Source organism: Chiloscyllium punctatum, chromosome 17 (assembly GCF_047496795.1).
Source record: "Chiloscyllium punctatum isolate Juve2018m chromosome 17, sChiPun1.3, whole genome shotgun sequence".
Classification (NCBI taxonomy): Eukaryota; Metazoa; Chordata; class Chondrichthyes; order Orectolobiformes; family Hemiscylliidae; genus Chiloscyllium; species Chiloscyllium punctatum.
Genome location: NC_092755.1, coordinates 68926577 through 68952781, shown reverse-complemented (window position 1 = coordinate 68952781; position 26205 = coordinate 68926577). Strand labels below are relative to the sequence as shown.

Below are 26205 nucleotides of genomic sequence, written 5' to 3'. Positions count from 1 at the left end.
ATTGAGGCTAAAGACTGAAATAGTTACACTCTTGAAAGTCAACCTTCACGTGGTGTTCAGAGGTATGCAATATTTTTCCTCCATTCGGCATTAAGTTGGAAGATGGTGCTCGATTGCTATATTTTTCTATCTGAAATGTGACTGGAATTGGAATAATCTTAAATAGGTATATAGTATAGAAGATTAAAATTTAAACAACCAAGGAAACACTACAGCTTTTGATACATGCAGCATAAATTCGGAGGGAAACAGATAGTTAGTGAACAGTTCGCAGCATACAATTTTACTACGTCGGCAACTGTTCCACATATTGAGTTCTCTTATTTGCAATTAACTGTAACCCAATTCCAATGAAAAGCATTGCAATTCCTCTCCCTACGGTAGCTAATAATGAATCCAATTACATCATAATTAGATTACTTAGCCAATAAATTGTGGTGATTTTTAGAAATAATATGGTGCTGCAGCACATTGTCTGCTGTATTGTGCTGCAGTTTTCTACTTAACCTAGAAGAAGCTAGAATATTGGAAGTAGTAGACAAGGTGAGAATGTGATCACATGCCGACTAGTTTATTCTTTGGAAAAGAAAATGAGCAATAACAATATGACTAATTTGTGTCAATTGTAGCAAATTGCAATTTATAATTAGTTTCAAACAATGAATGAAAAAAACTGTTTAGTGAGATGTGTGCATTGCTGGTTAAGCTAGCGTTTATTACCCATCCCTCATTACCCTTGAGAAAGAGATAAGCCAACTTGAGCCACTGCAGTCCTTGTGGGAAAGTACACCCACAGTCTTATCAGGAGGGAAAATCCAGGACTTTGATCCAGCAACACTGAAGGAACAGCGATATAGTTCTTAGTCAGCATAGTGTGCAGCTTGTATTCATGTAACCACGGAATCACGCACAGATCATTCTTCTATAACACACATTTCATTAACGCAAATTCACTGTAACACATTTAATGAATTGGGGACACTGTTTCTAAACCACAAACTTTTACAACGTGTGTTAGCTGTAATGAAATTATATCACCAACACTTTAAGTGCTGTCTCTAATATGCAACCATTGTATTATAAAAGAACTGCCTATTGTTGTTTTGCATGACCATAGTAAATAATAACTATAAAACATTCTAAATATCAATAGTTTTAAATATTTAGGCTTTGGAATTTTTACTATTCTGTTCATTGCAACTTAATGAAAATTGGCTAGACCAATGCTAAAGAACACGGAGCATCAAACTTTAAACTGAGTTTCGGCAATTTATTTCCTCCAGTGTAAAAGCGTTACAATAGAAGCTGACTCCACATACAAAACCAAGGAGTAAAATAATCAGCATTGTGACTTTTCACTAATTGCGCCCATTTGCAAGCCTTTTAAAGGGTAGGGTGAAGATGGTTCATAAACTGAACTTTGCCCTTTTAGGTGCAACGATGCAAATATATTCAAATAACTTCACAAAAGCCAGTATCCTGTCACCGAGTCATCCTTTATTTACATGTGCATAGTACTTGACACTGGTCTGGCATCCTCAGGCTAGTTCTCAGAGTGAATAGAACCTCTGACTCTCCTGTTTATATCTGTCAGCCCGGGCTCCCTGATTGGACCAGGTTAACAGCCCCAATCAGAGAACTCATATTCTATGAAATCTACCTGGCTGACCTTGTTACAATCAGTGCATATTTAGTTATGAAAATTGTGTAATTGTTTTCAATTTAAAAGAAACTGACTACCGTACAGAGGCCTTAAAATCATGCTCAATTTAAAATTGGAGTTAAATGAACAGGCTAGAGTCTGATTTAAAATGCTTTTTTTGGTGAGAAACCATTTATCATATGTACTATTAAAACTCCAGCAAATTACCACTCATGAAAGGCATCAAATTCTTAATGCAAATATAAGAGAAAGTGAGGACTGCAGATGCTGGAGATCAGAGTCAAGAAAAGCACAGCAGGTCAGGTAGCATCCCAGGAGCAGGAGAATCGACATTTCGAGCATAAGCCCTTCCAAAATATCAATTCTCCTGTTCCTCGGATGCTGTCTGACCTGCTGTGCTTGCCTAGCTCCGTATTTAATGCAAAATATATCTTTTTTAAAAAAAGTACTATAAAACACTGTGCAGATTTAGGCAGTTTTTGCGTTTGGTGATTTGCAAATAAATTAGGCAAATAAGGGCGGCACGGTGGCACAGTGGTTAGCACTGCTGCCTCACAGCGCCAGAGACCTGGGTTCAATTCCCACCTCAGGCGACTGTCTGTGTGGAGTTTGCACGTTCTCCCCGTGTCTGCGTGGGTTTCCTCCAGGTGCTCCGGTTTCCTCCCACAGTCCAAAGATGTGCAGGTCAGGTGAATTGGCCATGCTAAATTGCCCGTAGTGTTAGGTAAGGGGTAAATGTAGGGGTATGGGTGGGTTGCGCTTCGGCGGGGCGGTGTGGACTTGTTGGGCCGAAGGGCCTGTTTCCACACTGTAAGTAATCTAATTTCTAATTTCTAAGTAATCTAAAAAAATTTAAGCAGAATCTTGAGAGAGAAATATACTTCTCAAAACTAGTGCAATTTCAGATGCAACTTGGATTGTGCCTAAAGCAAAAATTCCAAATGCTGAAGGTCCACTGCATTTTGGACAGTAGAACAAAATTAAGCATTTCATCTGTTGCCTGATTGTAGCAATTAAAGAAAAGTAGCCAATTAATGGAACGCGGTATTACAAAGAATTGATTGATCTCCCAAAGTGTTTTGCTGAGGTAAGAATTGTCACAACCAGTATTCCATGATAATTTTTAATAGCTGAGTGGATACATTTGGAAAGGGAATTTAAAAGAGCATAAGCAAATTGTAGTGAAGTAGGAGTAAAGTGGATAACTCTTTTAGAAAGGACATGCATTGACATGATGAACTTAATGGTGTCTTGCGCAGTAAACTACAATGAATTTATTCTATAAACTGGAAATACATTATAGTTTTGCTAAACTAACGTAGTGTACAAAATCCCATGCGAGGACTGCACAAAACACTACATCGGACAAACAGGAAGACAGTTAATGATCCGTATACACGAACACCAACTAGCCACGAAACGACACGACCAGCTATCCTTAGTAGCCACACACACAGATGACAAGCAACATGAATTCGACTGGGACAACACTACCATTATAGGGCAAGCCAAACAGAGAACAGCCAGGGAATTCCTAGAGGCATGGCACTCATCCACAGACTCTATCAACAAACACATCGACCTGGACCCAATATACCGGCCACTACAGCGGACAGCTGGAACTGACAACCGGAAGCGGCAGAGACAGGCCACTATAAATGCCGGAAGAAACAGCACAGAAGCGCTTCACAGGAAGCTCCCAAGCACTGAGGATGTCACCTAGACAGGGGATGAAACGTTTGCAAGACAAATTCCCAGCTCGGCGAACAGAACCACAACAGCCTCTTCTGCCATTGGAAACAATTCCACTTTATTTACTTTAACTAAGTTTTTCACTATTTTAAACACTTCTATCAACTCTGTTCTTAACCTTCATCTGTCTATTCTGATAAAAAATATTCCTCATTACAGGAATTATTCTTGTTAAACCATTCCATATCCTATATGAAGCTCTCACATCTTTCTTCATAAGACACAATCAGCAGTTGGGTCTTCATCAGTATTTTATTCATGTTTAGCATATTTCCCAGATTTTTGTACTCTATGCCTCTATTTACAAGGATCCCATATGCATCATTATATGCTTTGTTAGCCTATCTTTCCAACTTCAAGAAACCACGCACAAGAAACCATGTGTCTGTGGGGTGGCATGGTGGCTCAGTGATTAGCACTGCTGCCTCACAGTCCCAGAGACTCAAGTTTAATTCCAACCTCGGGAGACTGTGTGGAGTTTGCACATTCTCCCTGTGTTTACATGGGTTTCCTCTGGGTCTTCCAGTTTCTTCCTACAGTCCAAAGGTATGCAGGTTAGGGTGGATTGGCCATGCTAAATTGCCCATAGAGTTCAGAGATGTGTAGGTTAGGTGAATTAGGGGAAATGTAGGATACTAGGGTAGCGGAATGCGTCTGGGTGTGATACTCTTCAGAGGGTTGGTGTGGACTTGTTGGGCTAAATGGCCTGTTTCCACACTGTAGGAATTCTATGAAATTAACAGCCCTTTAAAATTCTGTTTATATTGCCATTCCTCATTCTTCCTAACAAAATGGACTACCTTCCAATGTTAATGTTTTGTGTTTTATCTGACATGTGTTTGCACATTCCACCAGCCAGCCTATGTCCTCATGAACTCCATTACTAACTTTCTCGCAGCTTACAACACTTCTGACTTTAACATCATCTGCACCTTTTGAATTTGCACCCTGAACCCCCAAGGTCAAGTCATCAACATATATCAAAGATAGCAGTGGTCTTGTAGGTTAGGTTCAGTAGTCAGGAGAAATGTAGTCAGTGATCTTGTACTGAATTCATAGGAAAAGAACTGAATCCCTCTTTTCAGTGCACCATAAGATCACTTCCAAATATTGCATTGACAATATATGATGAAATTCATTGTTGTGAGGTATTGCTGACGCTGACTGTGGTTTCAAAGCTTGTTTCTTCAGAGAAGACTAACTGGAACTATATTGAAAAAGTGAGCTCACTGGAAGAGAAATTAAACCTTCAGATTTCTAAGAAAACTAAAGTGGAAACAGACCTGACACCGGTTGAAATCTGATAGAGTTGAAAGTGATTAAAGGAGTTAGGCAGGAAGGAAAAGAGGTGCTCAATGGTCTATATACTTTCCAATTTATTCAATCTCTCTATGAAATGCGATTGGATGGAGAGGTGTTAGGGAAGCAGCGTGTGGGTGGGTGAAGAATTGTTGAATGTGGACTAGGCTTTCACCAAGGGAATGGTCCTTGTGGAATGCTGACAAGCTATGGGAGGAGAAGGTGCATTTGGTGGAGCATCTTGCTGGAGGTGGTGGGAATGGAGGAGGATGATCCGTTGAATGTGGAGATTGCTGGAGGGCAAGGGAAACCCTATCGTTATTCTGGGAGGGGTGGAGGGGGATAGTGGAGGTGAAGGCTGGGTCCCTCCAGCAGGATGCTGCCGCTTGAATGTTTTCCCCTCTCATCTCTGTTAGCATTCCAAGGTATCATTGCCTCGGACTTTGTCCCATTCCTATGTTGCACCAAACACTTCCTTACCTCTCCCCACGGTAACTTGCCATTCAATTGCAGAAGGCGTAACGCTTGCCCTTTTACATCTTCCCTTCCAAGGCCCCAAACACACCACCTAGTTGAAGCAATGACTTACTTGTACATTTTTCAACCTAGTCTACTGGATTTGCTGCTCACAATGCAATTTCCTATACATTGATGAGAGCAAACACAGATGGGGTGACCAGTTTGAGGGACAGCTCCATCCTGTTCGTCTGATATATTAATGATTTAGACTTAAATGTGGGAGGCATTGGGAAACATATAGAATGATTATAATATGGCATGGTGGTTCAGTGTTTAGCACTGCTGCCTCATAGTGACACATACCTGGGTTCAATCTCAGCCTTTCTAGCCTCAAGTGACTGTGTGGAGTTTGCACGTTCTCCCTGTGCCTGTGTGAGTTTCCTCCAGATGCTCAGGATTCCTCCCACAGTCCAAAAGTGTGCAAGTTAGCTGGATTGGTCAAGCTAAATGTGTGGTTACAGAATAGGGTGGGATGATGGTCTTGGATGGGATGCTGTTCGGAGAGTCAGTGCAGACTCTATGGGCCAAATGGCCATTTTCCAGATGGTAGGGATTCTATGAACTCAAAAAACTGCAGGGTACTTAATAGTGAAGAGGATAGCTGTTGGCTACAGAATGATGTTAATGGTTTGAATGAGTGGACAGGAATGTGGCAAATGGAATTCAAATCAGAGAAGTGTGAGATTATGTATCTGGAGACAAATAAAGCAAGACAATAAACAGATGTGTATTGAGAGGGTTAGAAGAAGTGAGAGACCTGAAGTGCATGTCCACAGGTCCCTGAAGCTGGCAGACAGGTAGATAAGGTGGTAAAAATGGTATAAAGAATAAAAAACAAAGAACAAAGAACAAAGAAAATTACAACACAGGAACAGACCCTTTGGCCCTCCAAGCCTGCGCTGATTCAGATTGTCTATCTAAAACTGCTGCCTATTTTCTCAAGATCTGTATCCCTTTGCTCCCTGCCCATTCATATCTGGTTAGCATGGACATGTTAGACCGAAGGGTCTATTTCCATGCTGTACATCTCTATGACTCTATGTATCTTAAATAACACTATCATTCCCAAGTCTACCACCTCTGCTGGCAATGGCCTCTGTGTAAAGAACTTTCCATGCATATCTCCCCTAAATCTTTCCCCTCTCACTTTGAACTCATGACCCCTAGTAATTGAGTTCTGGGAAAAAAGCTTCTTGCTATCCACCCTGTCTATACCTCTCATGATTTTGTAGACCTCAATCAGGTCCCCCCTCAACCTCCGCCTTGCGAATGAAAATAATCCTAATCTATTCAACGTCTCTTCATAAGGGATGCTTTCCTGCAATGGATGAGATATTGAATACAAAAGATGGGCTTAATGCCGTAACCATACAAGACTCTGGTGAAGCCATAGCTGAAGTTATGTCTGTACAGTTCTGGTGACTAAATTACATAATTACTCTGGGGAGAGTATGGAGGATTTAGATTAGATTAGAAACAGGTGTGGAAACAGGCCCTTCAGCCCAACAAGGCCACACCGACCCTCCAAAGGGAGAGTTGCAGTAACGTTGCGCAGGCTTGAAAATTGCAACTGGGAGGCAAAATTGAATGGGCTTGTTTTCCTTCAAACAGAGGAGGCTGAGGGGTGGCTTACTTGAGGTATGCAAAATTAGAGGCTTGGAAATAATGGAGACTTGTTTCCAGCTGCAACAAGATCAATGACTTTAGGTACAGATTTAAGGTAACTTCGATAACTCTATGGTAAAAGTATTGGAAGGGGACATGAGGAAACTTTATTTCACCCGGTGAGCGTATTTGGAATTCACTGCCCTATTTGGTCATTGAGGTGCAACTCCTTGATCCATTTAAAAGGATTGTTGATCTGTAACCTGCAAAACTACAGAGCGAGTGTTGGTAATTGGGTTTAGAATGGGTCGCTAGTATATTCAGCTGCTGCAGACATGATGGGCTGACTGATCTCTTTCTGCAGTGTAACATTTCCGTGATTCTACAGTTGTGATTGAGAGTTGACCCTATAGAAAGTGAATCCGGAGGATTAATAAAGGAAACTAAAGAGATGGTATTTGCATTAAACAGGCATTCTGCAACAGTCTTTGCTTCAAGAATACAGGTAACATCCCAGACAAGGCAGGAAATGGAAGTGTGTGAGAAACTCCCGGAAAATTACAATCAGCCGAGAAGTGGTGCTGAGCAATTTGTTGGAACTGAGAGCTGACAAGTACCTGGGTCCTGATGGACTTCACTCAAGGATTTTTAAAGTGGCTAATGAGGTAGTTAATGCTTGGTTTTAATTTTCCAAACCTCCCTTGATTTGAGGAGGGTCTGATCAGATTGTAAGAAAGTAAATGCAACTCCTTTATTCAAAAATGAAGGAAGGCAGAATGCATGAAACTACAGGCTAGTTGGATTAACACCTGTCACAGGGCAAATGTTGGAAGCTACTATTAAAGAAATCATAGCAGAGCACTTTAATAAGTTCAAATAATTAATCAGAGTCAACATGGTTTTATGAAAGGGAAATCATGACTAATGAGGAAGCAACATGTGCTGTGCATAAAGGGGAACTTTGGATGGACTGTGCTCCAATGCTCATTCAATAAAGTGCTGCATCAAAGATTATCGCAGAAGTCAAAAGCCCATGGTGGAAGGGTAGCATATTGACAATAGATTAGCTGGCTAACAGGATATAGACAGTGGGCATTAATGGCCTTTTGTCAGTTTGGCAGGATGTAGCAATCAGTGTGTCATGGCTCTAGTGCTAGGACCCCAACTGTTTACAATTTTTATAAATTGTTAAGATGAAGGGGCAGAAGGTAATGATTGCCAAATTTGCTCATGACACAAAGATGGGTGGATGTTAAATGATGAAGAAGATATAAGGAAGCTACAGAGGGACATAGATTGGTTAAGGGAGTAAGCAAAAATATGAGAATTGTAAAATCATCCATTTATGACAGGTAAAATACTAAAAGACACATTTTATCTAAACAGTGAGAGATTGCAGAACTCAGAGATGTAGGAGGATCTGATTGTCCTGGTGCATGACTTGTAAAAGACAAGTATGCAGGTACAGCAAGTCATTACAAAAGCTAATATACGTATTTAATTTGCCTTGCAATAAATTATAACAAGAGAGCTTATGCTTCTGTTGTATAAGGCACTAGTGAGACAACATTTTGAGTACTGTACCTAGTGTTGGTCACCATATTTAAGGAAGAATGTATATGCATTGGAAGCAATTCACTGAAGGCTTGGCAAGCTAATATCTGTAATTACAAGGTGGTCTTGTGAGATAAGGTTGGACAGGTTAGGCTTGTATCTGCTGGCATTTAGAAAAGTAAGAGGTAACTTGATTGAAATATTTAAGATGAATGCAGAGAGGACGTTTTCTCTTATGGGAGGATCTATGGGTCACTCTTCAAAAATAAAGGATTGCTTATTTAAAATAAAAGATATGGGGGGAAATTATTTCTCACAGAGGGCTGTGGTCTTTGGAACCACCTTCCTGAAAAGGAAGTAGAAGTAGATTATGATGAAACAAACTGAAAAAACTGATTGGCCTATTCCAGAAGCTGAGAGTCGATAAATAGACTGTTGCTGCAGCTGTTTCTTTTACTTGAAGGTAACATTGATGGATCTGCACCAGCAGATTGTGAGAATTGAGGAGGTTCTGCATTCTGGTGGAGGTCATGTCTATGAAATCCAGGTTAGTTGGATGCTGTTGTCAGTTGGGAATCAGGCTAAGTCCTCAACAAAAAGGATTTGGAATTCTCTTGGAGAAGGCTGAGCTTTTTTTTTTAAGATTAGATTACTTACAGTGTGGAAACAGGCCCTTCGGCCCAACAAGTCCACACCGCCCCGCCGAAGCGTAACCCACCCTTACCCCTACATCCATATCTACCCCTTACCTAACACTACGGGCAATTTAGCATGGCCAATTCACCTGACCTGCACATCTTTGGAGTGTGGGAGGAAACCGGAGCACCCGGAGGAAACCCACGCAGACACGGGGAGAACGTGCAAACTCCACACAGTCAGTCGCCTGAGGCGGGAATTGAACCCGGGTCTCTGGTGCTGTGAGGCAGCAGTGCTAACCACTGTGCCACCGTGCCGCCCACTTTATAGGACTTTGTGGCTGAAATTAGTACCACACATTCTGAGTAGACCGACTAGTTTATCTGGAGAACTTGCCTTCGTTCCAACAACTATTGAAATTTAATTTATGGTTTCTATCAAATGCAATTTACTTGTAGTTGAGAATGTGTTGCTGGAAAAGCACAGCAGATCAGGCAGCATCCAAGCAGCAGGAGAATCGACGTTTCAGGCCAGAGCCCTTCATCAGGAATGACATTCTGATTCTCCTGCTTCTCGGATGCTGCCTGACCTGCTGTGCTTTTCCAGCAACACACTCTCGACTCTGATCTCCAGCATCTGCAAACCTCACTTTCTCCAATTTAGTTGTCAGTCTATTCTCAATCTCAGTCAATTTTTGTTTGATTGGAAAATGCTTTAATTTCATATTATCTTACTTCATTGAACTACCGCAGATAATTTCCAGCTACCAGGTACTCTTACCAAATACAGATGTTGAAACAATTAGAGTTAAATAGATCTTTCAAAATGATTTCACAATCTGTAATCGTATCCAGTAATACATGAACAATTAGCAAATGTGAAAAAAAGAATGATGTACCACAAATGGCCTAGAATTTGCTGGGACAGGGCATCTCATTGCAAACATTGTTAGTAATATTTTATCCTTCACTCTTCGGTTCAAAGCTGCAAATAGTTTCAAATGTGTGTTGATATTGGTGCATTGAGGACAGTGGGGAAACTGGGACCTATATGAACAACAGGATGAACAGTCTATCTCCTAATGAGACTTAAATGGAGAGGAGGTTGGATTGGAAAGAGAAATTACATAATCCAATCATTCTTTTTCTCTCTCAAAGAGAATTAGAAACAGAAACAAAAAAAATTATGAATTTTAAAATTCTCTGAAAATAATTTGCTACCTTTGGGAATAAGTCAGTAGAGTTAGTAACATTGCAGGAATATAAATCTTGTTCTAAATGCCTTCACATGCTTGAATCGCCAGTCCTAACATTTAATGGTTAGTTTAATTGATAATAAATGTACAATCTCATTGGAAGGTTGAGGCAAACTGCTGTTTTTATGAATTTAAAGTAGAAATGTATAAATTGTCTCACAATTTGTGGTGATTCGTAACTCATGGGCTATCTGTTCCTCACTAATAATGGCATGAAGATTACATTTGTTAACTGCGTGGCAAATTCTAACAGGATTTTTTTGTAAAGTGCTTAATGAATGTATTAGCAGAATTTGTTTCGTCCACCCCTCAATCCGTAACTTTTAACTATTATGAGATACAAATCAATTTGTTTGACTGAGGCACATGAGGCATACCAGCGAGGCGATCTTTGTTCTCAGATGGATCATAAACTAAAACTTAAATGTGATAATGAGACTTCCCACCTTGAGGGAAATGAGGGGAAAAAAAGCGTGCACCATTCAGCTGTGCTACTTAAACAGTGCCTCCTGGCAGCTCATCATGAAGGGAGCATTGATTTGTGGAGAATTCCTTGTCGTTTAAAGGATTCATATTATAGTAAATGGTCTAACCCATCTAACAGCTGAAAATTGAAAATGACCATGCACAGGATAAAATAAAATGTGATAGAATTTAAACATGAGCACATTGATTCATGGGGAATGCAGATCCCATATTTATTATGATCGATTTATTAGCAAACAGTAAATATAATTTGAAATATCTGTTAGATTTTCTTTTGCTATTGTTCAGGATTATAGACTTTTTAAAAATCCTTATCTGGAGCTATTATATTAATGATTGTAACAAGAATTTTGTAAACATCTCCAGTTACGGGGATTGAGTTACAAGAGCTCAATATAGCAAGACAAAGGCTGAGATGCTTGTGCTTATGTCATTGGAAATTTGAAGAAGCAGAGTTCACTTTAGTAGTCATATGGTAGGATGCAAGTGGTGAACAGGAGCAGTTTTAACACAGAGTCAGGAGAAGCACTCCAGTTCCTCCTGGCCCCACATCATTTACACTGTCTTTAAAAACATGATATTTAGAAAGTTCTGGCTATGTTCAGGATGATCTAATCTGGGTCCTAAAACAATAAAAATCATTTGTGTATGCATATAGCATTATAACTATTTCAAGTACAGACCCAGAGGGGTTTAAAGATAAAATCTATACCAAGGTGGTGGTGGACAGATTCATTCCAGCTCATCATAGTGCAAGTTCAGGCAGCTGTTTAGCTTCCAAAAATGGGAACAATATCATCAATTTCTTGACTGAAGACTGAATATATGATAAAGCAATTGTACTTTCTTCACAATTCAACAGATAATTACATTACAACTATATAGTACAGATAAACTATTTTGTTTGGTGTATTGTACTTGTAGACTATTAAATATACAATAAACTGATTAACTTTTAAAATAAAAAGAGAACTCTGCAGAAAAATTAGCACACCCGAAACCTCTGTAACTGACAACAAAATTTTAAATACTTAGCAAGTCAGATTTCTGACCTGCATCATGCTTCGGAATTTTTCATTCAAGCTACTTAGAATTTTACACCAACGTGTAGGTTCTCTTTGCACCAAACTGCAATGCACATTTTCTTATTTAGGGTTACCTCCAATAACAACTTTTAATTACCTAGTGGTCTTTAACATGGTAAAAACATCCCAAGGCATACCTCATTTACTCATGTTCAGCAAAGTTACATATCTATTGGCAGAACCAAAGATTACAGAATCTAATTGTGAGCAATGGTAGAACTAGTGTTTAGTTGACTGAAACAGCATCACCTGTTGCCTATCTCCCTAAACTTTAGGAGGTTAGTGTTTGTGGTTAATTGGAGGCTAATCATGTTGTTAACAATAGGCCTGTGCCTGTCTAAGTTACAGCAGAAAGCCAAAGGGCTGATCATGGCTGTGAAAGTATTGGATTATTATGTTTATGCAAGTGAGAGAAACAGGTATAAACTTCCATTGGTGGACATGTTTTCCTGGACCAATTTTGATGCCAAAGCAACTGTTATTCATCTCACAGCGGATGACTGACAAGTACAGATTTTCCTTTTTGCTGGATAAAAAGTAGGAATTTTCACAGAAAGTGTGCAAGCAGCACAGTTCAGCATTTGGATGCATAATTATCAACCTTTCAAAAGCAAATTGCATACCTACCACATCCTATTGAAAATTCTTCTGTTATCTGCAGGTGCAGAACTCCCAGAAGCATTTGCTTGACTCTACAGATAAATCATGATAGGTAGTGAGGCCTCAGTACATGAATGTATTCTCCCACCCAATCTCCAGGTAATGTGTTTCAGCAGTTGTTGTCTCAAGTCTCTGAGTTTCCTTATTTATTTCAAGTGCTGGTTGGATGTACATAAGTCCCAAAAAGATGGCATTTAGCAATTGAGTATTACATTGACTTGTAATTGGACTCTTCATGATGGACCTTAGTATGAAGGCACTCCTGCCTTGAGACCAATTCCCTTTCGATTGGAGGCTGGAGTCCTTTATGCTTCAAATCTACCTCACATCAAGTCCCTGGATCTGATGCATAAGACCCAGAAAGTCATTTGCTTTCACACTTGAGTTTTGCAACATGAAGGATAACTATTCATGTAAATGCATAAACAAAGCAATGGAATTAACAGTTGATCCAAAGAAGAAAATGTCTGGAATACCACATCAAATGAAAGAAATGTTTATTTCCTAAAGTCAAATAACATTGCATTTTTAGTTGCATTTTTGGGATTTGATTCTTAACTGTGTAATTGAAATATAATTAGTTTACTGGATGTACCAGCACTAGCAAAATGTTGATTTTGGGTCACCAGATACATATATATTTTTAAAGAGATAGCATCAACAAAAATACAATGCTGGGAGACAAAACACCAATATTCAATAACTGAGCTGAAAGGATGATGATTCATTTGTTCCAAGTTGGAGAAAATAATTGATTGTTTCTCACAACTAAAACTAGAGTTAGGAGAAGATCAATTAAAATAGAAAGAAACCTAATACTTATTTCATTAAAAATCTATACCTATTTTAAAAATAAAAGGCACTCTGACAATGCTGATTATTTCAATTAGTAACCTCAACTCATTTACATAGAAAATCTTTGCAAACCAATTCATCATTAAGTTGCACTGAAGTGCAAGCTGTAGAATCCGTGGAAATAATTTTCCACATTTAAAAGTTTGTTGTTTACATTTCTAGAAAAATTCAAGATAATAAAATATTTTTACGTGACATTTTGCAGTACATAAAAATCAATTGTAAACCTTAACAGTTATGAAGAAGTGAATGTTCCCAACATTAATTTCTTGAACACATTTTCTGTAAGGGATGAACATTCATGGTATTGGTAAAAATAGAGAAGTTTATTACTGCTTTCCATTGATCCTGCTCATCTTGTTTAGATATTTTTAATAGAAAAATAGATTGAACCAGATGAAAACATGGCTTAAATTAATCTAAATAAATTGAATTCATTGTGAACTTGGTTAACTTGGGATGGAACTGTAAAATCTTAGCAAGCTATGAGTAAATCATCATTAACCTCTGAAGTAATTTTTCATCAAGATATAAATATCAAATATTTTGCCATTCATGTTTTGACTTACAATTTGTTTTAAATGCTTTCAAACATAGTATTATGATATTAAAGCAATTGATCAGATATTCTTATAGTAAAATGAACAGATCAACCTTTAGGACCCTTCACCTTTTTGTAATTTGTTTTCACCATTCCAGCAACTTGAAAATTAATGTAAAGGATTAATTTGGATAAAGTGAAACAGCTGCCAGATTTTAAAAAGATACATGTGGATAACACTAGAACATAAGACAAAGTGTTAAATATTTGATGAATTGTTAGAATTAGAAGCACAAAACACACCTCAAACTACTTCAAACACTTGAACAGAGACCGTAAATGGAATTTAGACTTCACAACTACATCAGCATCAAGTCTCATTCTGTCTGTGCTTCTGATCCATAACTGTGATAATTGATAGAACTAATATTCTCGAAATATGAGATCAAATGGGTTGTTTTTTTTCATCTGAAGTAATCTTTCAAACTGGAACAGATGACACTATGAGATTAGATTGATCTTTCAAACTATTCAATTTTGTCCTAAAAATAAATTTTATGTGAATATTTTGAATATCTTGGCTTAACTTTCCTATAATTGATGACTGTATTAACTGAAAACTGGGTATAAAGTGATGTCTAATAGGAAGAAGCATTTAAATATTTAAATTTCCATGGTGGGAATTTATGTTTATATCCCTTTTATATCCCAGTCTTAAACATTTTCTGAGACTCTTTGTTCTATTACATCTCGTAAAGAAAGAGAGTACTTGGGGTGCAATATTGTACAAGAGAAAGCAATAGGTTAGTGGTAAGTGTAATGCAAGGTATAGGAAATGTGCAACAGGAGCAGAACTTGGCCACAAAGAAAATTGCATTTACATTTCAAGCCCTGCAAATTTTAGTTTGGAGCTTTACAAGAGGGTTGGAGGGTTTCACTTACAGGGAGAGGCGGAATAGGATGGGGCTATTTTCCCTGAAGCATCGGAGGCTGACAGGTGACATTATAGAGGTTTTTATAAAATCATGAGAGGCATGGATAGAGTGAATAAACAAGGTATGTTCCCTGGGCTAGGGGAATCCAAAATTGGAGGTCATTAAGGTGAGAGGGGAAAGATTTAAAAGGGACCTAAAGGGCAACTAAGGGTGGTGAGTGTATGGAATGAGCTGCCAGAGGAAGTGGTGGAGCTGCTACAATTAAAAATTTAAAAGGTATCTGCTTGGGTATATGAATAGGAAAGGTTTAGAGGGATATGGGCCAAATGCTGGCAAATGGGACTAGATTAATTTAGGATATCTGGTGAGCATGGACGAGTCAGCATGGACCGAAGGGTCCATTTTGATGCTGTACAGCTCTATGATTCTATGATCATTTGTTTTGGAATGGGAATAGTTGGCTTCCAGTTATGAAACTGAGACGAGCAAGATGTTACAACATGACGGTACTGCATTGATATTACTGTGGGCTAGCAGCATAGGGCAGCTCTGTATGTGCTGCAAGGTTGAAATTGTTAAGGGTATGCAAAAATTGCCTTGTAGCAGTGAGAAATATTTACAAAATCAGAAGGCATAATATGGAATAGTTGGAATCCAGTGAGCCATTGTTGATCTCTTTGGCTGAAAAGCCTTGAAGGCACAATCTGTGAATATTGGAAGATAGCACAGGTCATGGTTGGTAATTATTCAGCTACTGAAATATTAGTATTTATATCACCAGCCCCTCCCAATAAATAATTTTGCTGAAGCACATGGTAGAGTATATGTGCTTACATACCCATAACACATCATTTGTAGTCACCACCAAATGAAATTGGCAGAATAGTTTACAACACAGAATATCAATAGTCATCACTCAACTCAAAACAGTTCCAGCACGGTTTTAGAAATAGCTCTGAAGGAGCATTGTGTGAGCTATGAACTACTTATAAAGAACAGTAGCTATTAAATGAGGCATTTTTTCCAGGGCAGAGATCTCGTAAGGCAAATGACCCTTCTGAATTACATGGATAGACCTTTATAAATAGATTGGAAATAAATTCTGTCATAGAATGTTATGAGAACATATGAAAAAGTAACATTGTCCTTTGTACATAATGGTATTTTGGGCTGCATGGAATTAAACATGCTGAGAGGCCCTACCAGTTCCCACTTCTGGAAGCAATTTTATCAGCATTCAGTCTGCTAGTAGGCACCTTCGTGGAGAACCACTATGGTGATATTCTGCTGCTGTTGTATACATCACAACTGTGTTCCTAAACCTCACACCTTATCAGAAAAATCTGCCATTACCCTGTCTGATGTTTACAGAAACAGCACCATTTCTCGTGGTTACATGATGGCATTGAACTGCTGCTGTGTAACTTCACATGCGTTACAGCTGGAAGCTCACTATCTACACATAGAACGACACCTTCAGCAAAAAAAGATCAATAGTAGTGATATGGATCATCAAGATTAGTCACAAAGGGAGAAGAGTAGCAAGTTGGATTGAAATCTGGTTTAAAGGGAGAAAACTGTTGAAAGGGGATATTGATAATTTGGTAGAAATGGGCAAAATGGCAGATAAAAGTTAAAGACAGCAAGTACATTTTTGTTTAAAAAACATAATAATGATATTTAATAATGCTAAAGCTAGGTGGCATGGAAGTGACAGAGATTTGGTGGTTCAACTTTGCTAAACACTGTAGGCTCACTTTTAGTGGATGAGGCTGTAAAATAGTGAATGGGATATTGGCTTTATGGAAAGACTGACAGAATGTAAATGTCAAGATATAATGTGCTTAAGATGACAACTGGTGTCCTCACACTAAGAAAGATGTTGTTGGAATAAAAAGGAAAAGCACAGAGTAACTGGAATGCTGTCTGAACATAAGAACAGGAATATGAGTACATCAATGACCCCTTGAACTTGCTTCTCTAAGATCGTAACTGAACTTCTACATCAAGTCCATTTTCTGTCCCTATTGCAATATCCCTTGATCCCTAAAATTGATTAATATCAGTACTTAATACACTCATCATCAGAGCATCTGCAGCGCTTGGGTCTCAAAAGTTGAAAAATCTCACAATCTCTCTGTTTGAAGAGTCTCATTTCAGTCCTAAATGGCCAAAAGCTCCTTATGATATCATGATCCCTAAGGTTGATTTTATCTCCCCATCATTGGTAGGGAGCTCATTGAATCAAATAGGAGGCCAGTTTGCCATTTACCCTCTCCCCCCTCTCCCCACCTGCAATTACACAGCAGCATCTATCCTACCAAGGCCTCTCATTTCATCTGAACTTCTACTCTTCTAAATACCAGAGAATAAAGGTCCATTTTACACAGGCTGTTCTCATAGGGCAAAAAAAAAATCCTCTCTTTTCAGGAATTAATTTAGTTGCACATACTCAAAGGCAAGTTTTTCTTTCTTTTTTAAGAAGACAAATATGAGTACTATACCGCAGATATGGTCTCAAAGCCCATTGTGACTGCAATAAGTCTTCCTTATGCTTATATTCCATCTCCTTTGTAAATATGACTACTGTTCCATGTACCTTCTTAGCTGCATTTTGTATATCTAGAGTAGTAAGAACTGGGCATCCCTCTGTACATCAATGTGTATCACTCTCTTACTTTTAAAGCAATCTGTTTTTCCATTTTTCCTTTGGAAATGGATAATTTTGCAATTCTCAATCATCCATCTGTCATCTTCCTGGTCAGTTGCTTCATCGGTCTATATCCCTGTGCAGTCTCTCTGTGCACTCCACACAGCTTACGTTTCCGCTTAGCTTTGTATCATTAACAAACTTCAAAATGTTAAGTTAAAAATCACACAACACCAGGTTATAGTCCAACAGGTTTAATTGGTAGCACTGGCTTTCGGAGCACCGCTTCGGAGCACCTGTTGGACTATAACCTGGTGTTGTGTGATTTTTAACTTTGTACACCCCAGTCCAACACCGGCATCTCCAAATCATGACTTCAAAATATTACAGTTAGTTCCTTCACAAAACCTTTGTGATATGGGTTGTAAATAGCTTAGTTTAAGTTTTTTTGCAGTACTTAACTGGTTAAATATTATCATTCTGAAAATGACCCGGTTATTCCTAAAAAATCTCGAAGAACTACAGATGCTGGAAATCAGAAAGAGAAACAGAAACTGCTGGAAACAAACTCAGCAAGCTGGCAACATCCATGGAGAGAAAGCAGAATTAACATTTTGGATCCATTGGATCACTGGACCTGAAATGCTAACTCTGCTTTCTCTCCACAGATGCTGCCAGACCAGCTGAGATTTTCCAATAATTTCTGTGTTAATTTCTGTTTATTCCTACCCTGGTTATATATCCTGATATATTACTCTCAATCCCAGAAGCCTTCATCTTGTCTAACATCCTCCAATGTAGGACCTTCTCAATTGATTTTTGAAAGTTTAACTATAATACATTCACTGTTTACCCCTTGTTTATCCTACTCGTTATACCTTTAAAATCTCAAACATGTTGGTCAAGCAGTTCCCTTTCATTAAAAATGTTGATTCTGCCAAATGAGATTATGATTTCTGAAATTTCCCTGCGCAGCTGCAATTAAACATTATAGCATTTTCCCCAGTGTTGACCATAGTTTGCCAACTGACCTTTAGCTCCCCATTTTTCCTCCTTCTCATTTAATGGGTCTAATATGGGAAAATGAAAATCATAGAATCGTACAGTACAGAAGAGAAATTCAGCTTTATTTTAGATTAGATTCCCTCCAGTATGGTAACAAGCCCTTCGGCTCAACCCTCCAAAGAGTAACCCACACAGACTCATTTCCCTCTGACTATTCCACCTAGTGCTATGAGTAATTCACCAAGGCCAATTCACCTGACCTGCACATCTTTTGACTGTAGGAAGAAACTGGAGCACCCGGAGGAAACCCACACAGACACTGGGAGAATGCGCAAACTTCACACAGACCATTACCCGAGGCTGGAATCAAATGTGGGTCCCTGGTGCTGTGAGGCTACAGTGCTAACCACTGAGCCACCATTAGACAGCTCATTCCCTTTTTCCTGCATTACTTTCTTCAAGTTTTTATCCAATTCCTTTTGCAAGCTGTTATTGAATCTTTATCCACTACCCTGGCAGGCAAAGCATTTTAAATCTGAATCACTTGTGACGTAAATCTGATTTTCATGTCACTTCTTGTTTTTTTGCTGCACCCCTTAAATGTGTGCCCTTTGCTTATCAATCCTTCAACCATTTGAAAAAAAGCTTTTCTTTATTTACTGTCTCTAAACCCTTCCTGATTTAAAACATCTTCAAAGAACAGCCAAACCTTCCCAGTCTGTCTATTGGTAATCTTTCATTCCTGGAACCATTTAACAATCTTATTTTCCTTCCTAAAGTGTGGTGCCCAGAACTGGACAAAATATTCCAACTGGAAGAACAGGATGAAGAAAGACATGAAAAGAATTTAATTGTATCAGGAGAACAGAGAAGACGATGGGGTATTTTGTTAGAATTGTTTCAAAGTATGTAGAAATTGGATAAATTAAATACACCCAGATTGTTCTAATGAATTTTGTGTTATAAGATTAAATGTGAGAAATTTAAGAAAAAGAAAAGGAGAAGCTTTGTTCTTAACACATTGGGTGGGGGTGGTATCTGACACTGCAAAATGCATAATTGGTGTTGACTTAAGCAGAGATCATGCCAACTTTTAGGATTAGGTTAGACAAGTGGTTGGGGAAAGAAGGAATGAAATATGGAAACAAAATGGACTCCTGAGATTAGGTGAATGCTCAAATGAATGATAAACACCAGATGGACCAATTAGGTTGAATGCCCCATTTCAATATCTCTGTGTATATCCCAAAAGACATAATACTAAGTCAGCCTGTGCTTTTCACTTTGTATAAAAATAAAAATTCCAGTTGTCCTAAATTTCTTAGCAGTCTTCCATGTGGGGCTCCCTGTAACATCATAGTTGAGGGCTTCCCCTTTCACCACCACTGGTACTCTATTCCAGATGGGTTGACTATCTTCTCAGGTACTTGTGCACATTTCTGAATCCCAAATACCCTGGAGAATCTGAGAGTCTATTCTGAACCTCAAGAGTCTTGTGCTACAGTGGTAATGTCCCTACCTCTGAGCCAGACAATCCAGGTTCAAGTCTTACCTACCCCAGTAGTGTGTCACAACATACCTGAACAGATTGGTTCCACTCAATGATTCAGCATTAACATCCATAATTGCCTTGCTTATTATCTGCTGCAATCACTGCTTCATTTATTGACAATTTTGGGGCCAATTTTAATCTAAATTGCCTGGCTGAAAATAAACAGACTTGGGTAGCTGTCAGCTTTACAAACGACCTAATTTTACAGTCAATGAGTATAAATGAAATGAAGTGCAACACAGGCAGCCAAACTAATCCTGACTGTTCTAGAAACTTGAGCACAAAAGTCCAGGTTGACTAACAGATGCTGGTTAGGTGGATTGGCCTTGCTAAATTGCCCATAGTGTCCAGGGATTGTGCGGGTTTGGTGGATTAGCCAGAGGAAATGGACGGATATAAGGATAGTGTAGGAGGGTGGATCTGGGTGGGATACTCTTCAGATGGTTATGTGGACTCAATGGGCTGAATGGCCCGCTTCCACACTGTAGAGATTCTATGATTCTATGAAATGCTATAGTATCAGAAATGTGAACTTTACATGAGATTTTAAATCACGGCCCTGTACATCCTCTAAGTTGAATGTAAAAGATCCTGCTGAGCTATGTTGCAGAAGAGCAGCGAAGTCATCTGTGAGTTTGGGGCAATATGTATCCTTCTGTCAACATCAGAAAATAAAACACAGGATCTGGGCATTATCACTTTGCTGTCTGTGGGAGGTTGCTGTGTGCAAATTGGTTATTAGGTAACACAGATTACATCACTAACTATATTTAATAAATCCTTCATTAGCCATGAAGAACTTTGGAATGTCCTGAGATTGTGAAGAGTACAGTATAAAAGGCCTTTCTTTCCCACCAAGTAGAGGAGGCTAAAATTGCTCCCAATGTAACTCCTCTGTCTTTTTGTTCCCTGCAATACATCCATCAATGACTATTCACTGAAAAAGAACTCTTGTGGAATATTTATTTCTGTCACAAACTTGATAATATTTCAAAATATTCATAATTGTCAAGCTTAAAATATTAGGTCAGACTGGTTAAAATGTTTATTTCATTTCATTTGGAATTCAGAATGCTATATAAGCTCCTCATAAATGACTTTTGGGAAATCTATGCTTAGCAAAAGTTTAAAAAATACTATGAGTGTTTGTTAGTTCAATTTTGAAAGATCATGAATGCTCAAAACCACAGTGAACACACACTAATGTCCTCTTGGCAATTTTGATCTGCATTCACGTCTATATTTTTGCTGAAGTTGGAAGGGTCTAGAATGCCATCCCTTAAGTGACTTACCTGGACCATAAGGAAACAATAGAGTGGAATAGAGAGATTGTAAAGAAGACAATTTATATTTCAATATAGTATGCCCACAAGTCAATTAATTATGCATGGATGCCAGCATGGCAAGCAAAACATGGCGTTGTAAAACATTGTATACTTGTAGGGATGGACAATACATTCTGGTAATGACTTCCTTCATCAATTCAAACAAGGCATGATTTTCTAAAGGTCAACCAGTTGATGGGTCTCTGGCATTATATTCAAATCATGCTTAAATTATCGTCCTGAGGGACCTAATTACTCATTTTTTATTTTTCACTATAGGCCTAGAACTGCATAAAAAAGTATAATGAGTAAAAGTTGGTATTTTTTACGCTGACTAATCAACACAAATAGCAGTCCAGATGTTAAGAATATTTTGAGCAGCATTAAGGTCATTGAATAAATTCCAGTTTAGACGTGTCACAGCAGTATGCCTTTCAGCTACTTGTGAGGAACAGGTCTTACGGATGCAATTAATTTTAAACATTTAATGGATTATGCGGTATCACTGTCAGTGTGGTTAGGCTGAAACTTTTGCTACTGTATCTGGCTCATCATTGGTCAATTAAGAAATCAGGCGGGACTGCATCGGGTACTTGACGGGAAAGGGACGAATAATGAAGGAAGTATAAGTCCCTAAAGATGAACAATTACTTTGATGTTTCCATACCATTTTAAAATAAAGTTGAGAGAGAGAGAGAGAGAGAGATTGGACGCGTGGAGTTATGTCGAGCAACTGCCTAAATGTTCCTAATTTCACTGGTCGCCCGCTACATTAAGTAGATTATTGTTCAGTCATTCAGAGAAATGAGCCTCAAAACTTTCTAAAGCTGAAGCTCTTCATTGAATTGATTCATGATCAATGTGCATTAAGAAGTTTGTATGATAAGTATGAATAAGTAGCATTTTAATTTTGTGTCATCAAGTATCTAGAATGTTGTTAAAATAATTTGGGATTGTGTAATTCAGTGGATTACTGTAGAACCATACATGAACCAGCTTTTGTACAGCAATATAGAGTCTAAATATTAACACGGGCGAAGAAAGCAGAGTTTTGACTCTGTGGCAGTACCCTAAGTGATGAAGCGGGAACGTGCCACACTGAGGGAGTGCTGCAGTGGTAGCTGAGCTGGATTTTGGAATTGTCTTGCTTGAGCGAGAACTCCGTCTATCTCTTCAGCGCAAGTGAAAAATCCCGTGACATTGCTGAGAATCTCCCAGGATGCTAGCTAGCCTTCACGCCTGACTGAGTACCAGCCAGCTACTCAATTCTCTCTTTTGCCATTGCTAAGACATAAGGTGCACAAATTCGTCGGAAGTGTTACTGTAACAGGGACTATACCTCAACATTGCCCATGTATCATTTTAGGACATTCTATATCTTTTGCATCCTCATTCCCGCTCTTTCCCACATCACCTTCTAGTTCCACCTTTGACAATTCAAATCTGAACAAATGATCAACCTTCTTCATTTTTGAAAGACGTTTCCATTCGGGAAGTTTATGGCGTTTGGTGATGGCTTGGCTGTACCAGGTCACACTCACCTGGTTTGTAACCATATGACTCTTCCGGTTTGGAAATGTGGCCTTCATCAGCACTGTGGAACACTGGTTCCTCCTTCACCTTACACCTTTCTGATTGTACTTTTTTTCATCTTCATCAACATTTGAGTCTCTCTCTCTCCCGCGCTCACACACACTCTCACTCTCTCTGTTCTCTTTAGTTCATGCTGTCTGTACCTAATTTTACTGTTGCGGCTTATCCGTCACCAATTCTGGTGCCAGTTTATATATTTTAAGTTGCTTCCCCTTTTTAAATCATAACCTGTTGTGGTGTAAGTTCAACTTTCAAGATCCCGACGGTCTTGTGTGAGCTTTTCCTGTCAAGTTGTCCTGATTGTAAACTGCTTTGGATAATGACAGATTATCCCATCAATAAATGTAAGATATTAACGCCAGTGGTAATAAATTACAGCCTCGCAAACCTCCAGATTAACCATGGTCCGCAACCATTGTTCTTTGCCTTCCGAACACTCAATTGTTGGGTATATCCTGATATAGCAGGTTTATCCCACAGTGTGGGTATAATATCTATTAACAATTGAAAAAAATCTACAACATAACAATGTTCTGAGCGAGTGGCGTACACAGATGGACCTTCTGATAAAGTGGGGATGGCACATCCTACCTGCTGATCTGAATTTCCACGCAGGCTCCGAAAACTGTTTCAAACTGTTAACTGCAATGACTTTTCAGTCAGTTTCCAAAAGTGAAAGGCCCGCAGTTTCCTAATCTTCTGACAGCGGGATGCCAGCCAAGCTTCAGGGAGACTCACCCCCCCCCCCGCCCCCTTCACCTGGCCATTCATAAACCCAGTTCACAGCGAGGCTGGGTAACCATGTGCCGATAACGGGGTAAATTCGACAGGTTTGACGCGCTTACACCCCCAAACCAGTCAACACCTCCTGGATCTCACTGATGTCGTAAATGGTGTGCAGTCTGTTCCCTGAAATGGAGAGCGTTTTGATAGCACCAGCTATCACTGTGGGCGCAGTGGCTTTAAATTTGTACACAGCCACCATTGTACAAACAGCAAAACAAGCGATCCCTTTGGAACATAGTATCATAGGCCGCCATTGCTGGTTAACACTAAAGTGAAAGGACAGTACATCATTCTCCACCCGGTGAGGTAGGGACTATCTCTGCATTGCTAAACATTGGTGTCTACTGCAGCACGTCCACTCACAGGTTTCAACTAGTAAAATCTGTCGCTTTCTCAGGTCTTTGTACCTAGAACTGTGGTCATGACAATTCCTGGAAAAACCACTTGGTTCTATGTTATGGAAACCCCTGGTGAAATGGCATCCCTTTCCCTCCCCCCCCCCCCCCGCCAAAGAATGGGCAGATTCAGGGGATGCCGTTTCCCGAAGCAGGAGGCGGAGAAGTCAGTGTGTCTATGGGGAATTGTTGTGTGGGCTGTGTCCAGTTCAGACCCTTCGCCCTGACTGCTGCCCGTCTATTCTGACCCATGGGGAGAGTGTGCTTGGAAATACAGTACCAACAAGTTGTCGCTGCCTCCTACCGTCCATATCCAGACGCTGGATGATGACCTCTAACTCCACCTCGTTGGGCATGTAGCCCAGTGAGCGCATCGCCATCCCCAGCTCCTGCTTCGAGATAAACCCATTCCCGTCGCGGTCGAAGACTTTAAAAGCCTCGCGGATCTCTGTCGGGAGAAGCGAGATTTCAATATGCACAGCACACAAAGGGTTAATGTCTCGCCGGCTGTTGGTTTGCTAACATTCTGCTTTCTACACAAGTTACAGCAAAAAAAAACACACCCCTGACCAGCGCAGGCAAGAGATTCACCAGTTCCTGCTCTTTCTGGTTAATCTGTCAACGGCGGTGGGTTGACTTGTGGCACTTTCATGATCAAAATCGGTTTGCTCTCTGGAGCATTGCGCCGGTGCGAGGGAACCAGGAAGACTATCCTGACAGCGTTTCTCCAAGAAACAAGTGGTTCCCTGAGCATTCGCTCTCCATATTTAGCAGCAGTCTGTTAGAAGGACACACTGCAGGGTGACATGAAACCCGCTTTCTTACACATCTCAATTGCTGCTTAAAGTTATCCCCCGTGTGGAAAGGGCGGTTCACACACTCAGGCTTTGTCACTGGGGATGACTCGAGAGAGAGAGAGATCAATGTCTCAGGCTGGAGACGTCGAGTGTAAAGTGTCCAGCTCAATCCCTGAGCTAAGACAGTGCCCTGTCCCCAACAATGAAAGCGGATACATTGACATAGACAGGAGAAACTGCTCTATCCTCCCTCCCAATGGCAAGTGAAAAACTGCACTGGGAGACGCGCGCTGAATGCCAATACTCTGCATTCCAACCAAACAGCCGGACTCTCTTCCCCCGTTACCTTTCATCTTCCCGTCATTATTCCATCTGTGTTTGTGGCAACATTAATGCTTTATGGGAGGGGGAGGGATTCCTTCTCATTCTATCCCTTTCGAATGCACTCGCTCTGTTACTTCAACCGCCTATACCACCCCCTGCAATGACACCTCTCCCCCAGTCAGAACCGTCTGTAGTTTTACCTACAGCCAAGAGAAATGGGTTCCCTCTCAGCAACAGTTTTTATTTGTATGGTAGGATGTGACAACACCGTGAAACGAGGGCTGGAGCATAAAACAAACACCCTCACAGGTAACACGATTAGGATCAGCAAAGAGAGATGGAGAGACTCACCTTCCAGTTCATCCTCAGGGATATCTATGGGATCCTGGTTGCTGAGAATGTCAGGGATGGTATAGATGCCCCTGTACATTAAGGTCGCAGTCACTGGGTGCATAGGCATTTTGGGTCTCCAGCTCACACAGCCACTTTCACCGGATCTTCGTGCAGCGAGTTTGATAGAAGCTTCTCCCCTTTCTCTCTCTCTCTCTCTCTCTCTGTCTCGCTGTCAGTCCCAGTGAATCCGGGAGCCAGTCATGTCTGCGAGTCTCCCTTCATTTCTTCGCGATGCGAGCTGTGGGCACCCCACTCTGTCCTGTCCTTCCCCCACCTCCTCCCCCCCCCCCCACCCCCACTCCCCCCCTCCCTCCCTCCCAACACTACCCCTCCTCCCTGCCTCTCCCCCACAGTGTCAGACACGTGGCTCCACTCAGGCAAATTCTCTCTGACACTGGGAAGGAGCTGGGAAATCAATCAGGTCCCAGTCTGCGGCTCGGCTCCCAGCGTTGAGACTTTAACTTGATCTGTTAGTTAGGATGGTGAGGTTTCACATCGCGAGGAAGATCTCAGACACCTCAAGCCTACACCTTCCGCGTT

The 26205-nt window shown here is 40.0% G+C and overlaps 1 protein-coding gene across 2 annotated transcripts in view; it reads right to left on the bottom strand.

The window, feature by feature from the left end:
• Positions 1–25926, bottom strand: part of cabp7a (calcium binding protein 7a) — a 64213-nt gene extending 38287 nt beyond the window's left edge. The window contains exons 1-2 of one of the 2 annotated variants that reach the window (XM_072587368.1): positions 25624–25926; positions 24456–24599 (exon numbers count right to left, since the gene is read on the bottom strand). In XM_072587368.1, the coding sequence (XP_072443469.1) occupies positions 24456–24599; positions 25624–25732 (253 nt within the window). In that variant the 5' untranslated portion in view covers positions 25733–25926. Of the gene's footprint in view, positions 1–24455; positions 24600–25294; positions 25445–25623 lie in introns of those variants that run through there. The other variant, XM_072587369.1, reaches the window with a different exon arrangement.
• Between the last annotated feature and the right edge of the window lie 279 nt (positions 25927–26205).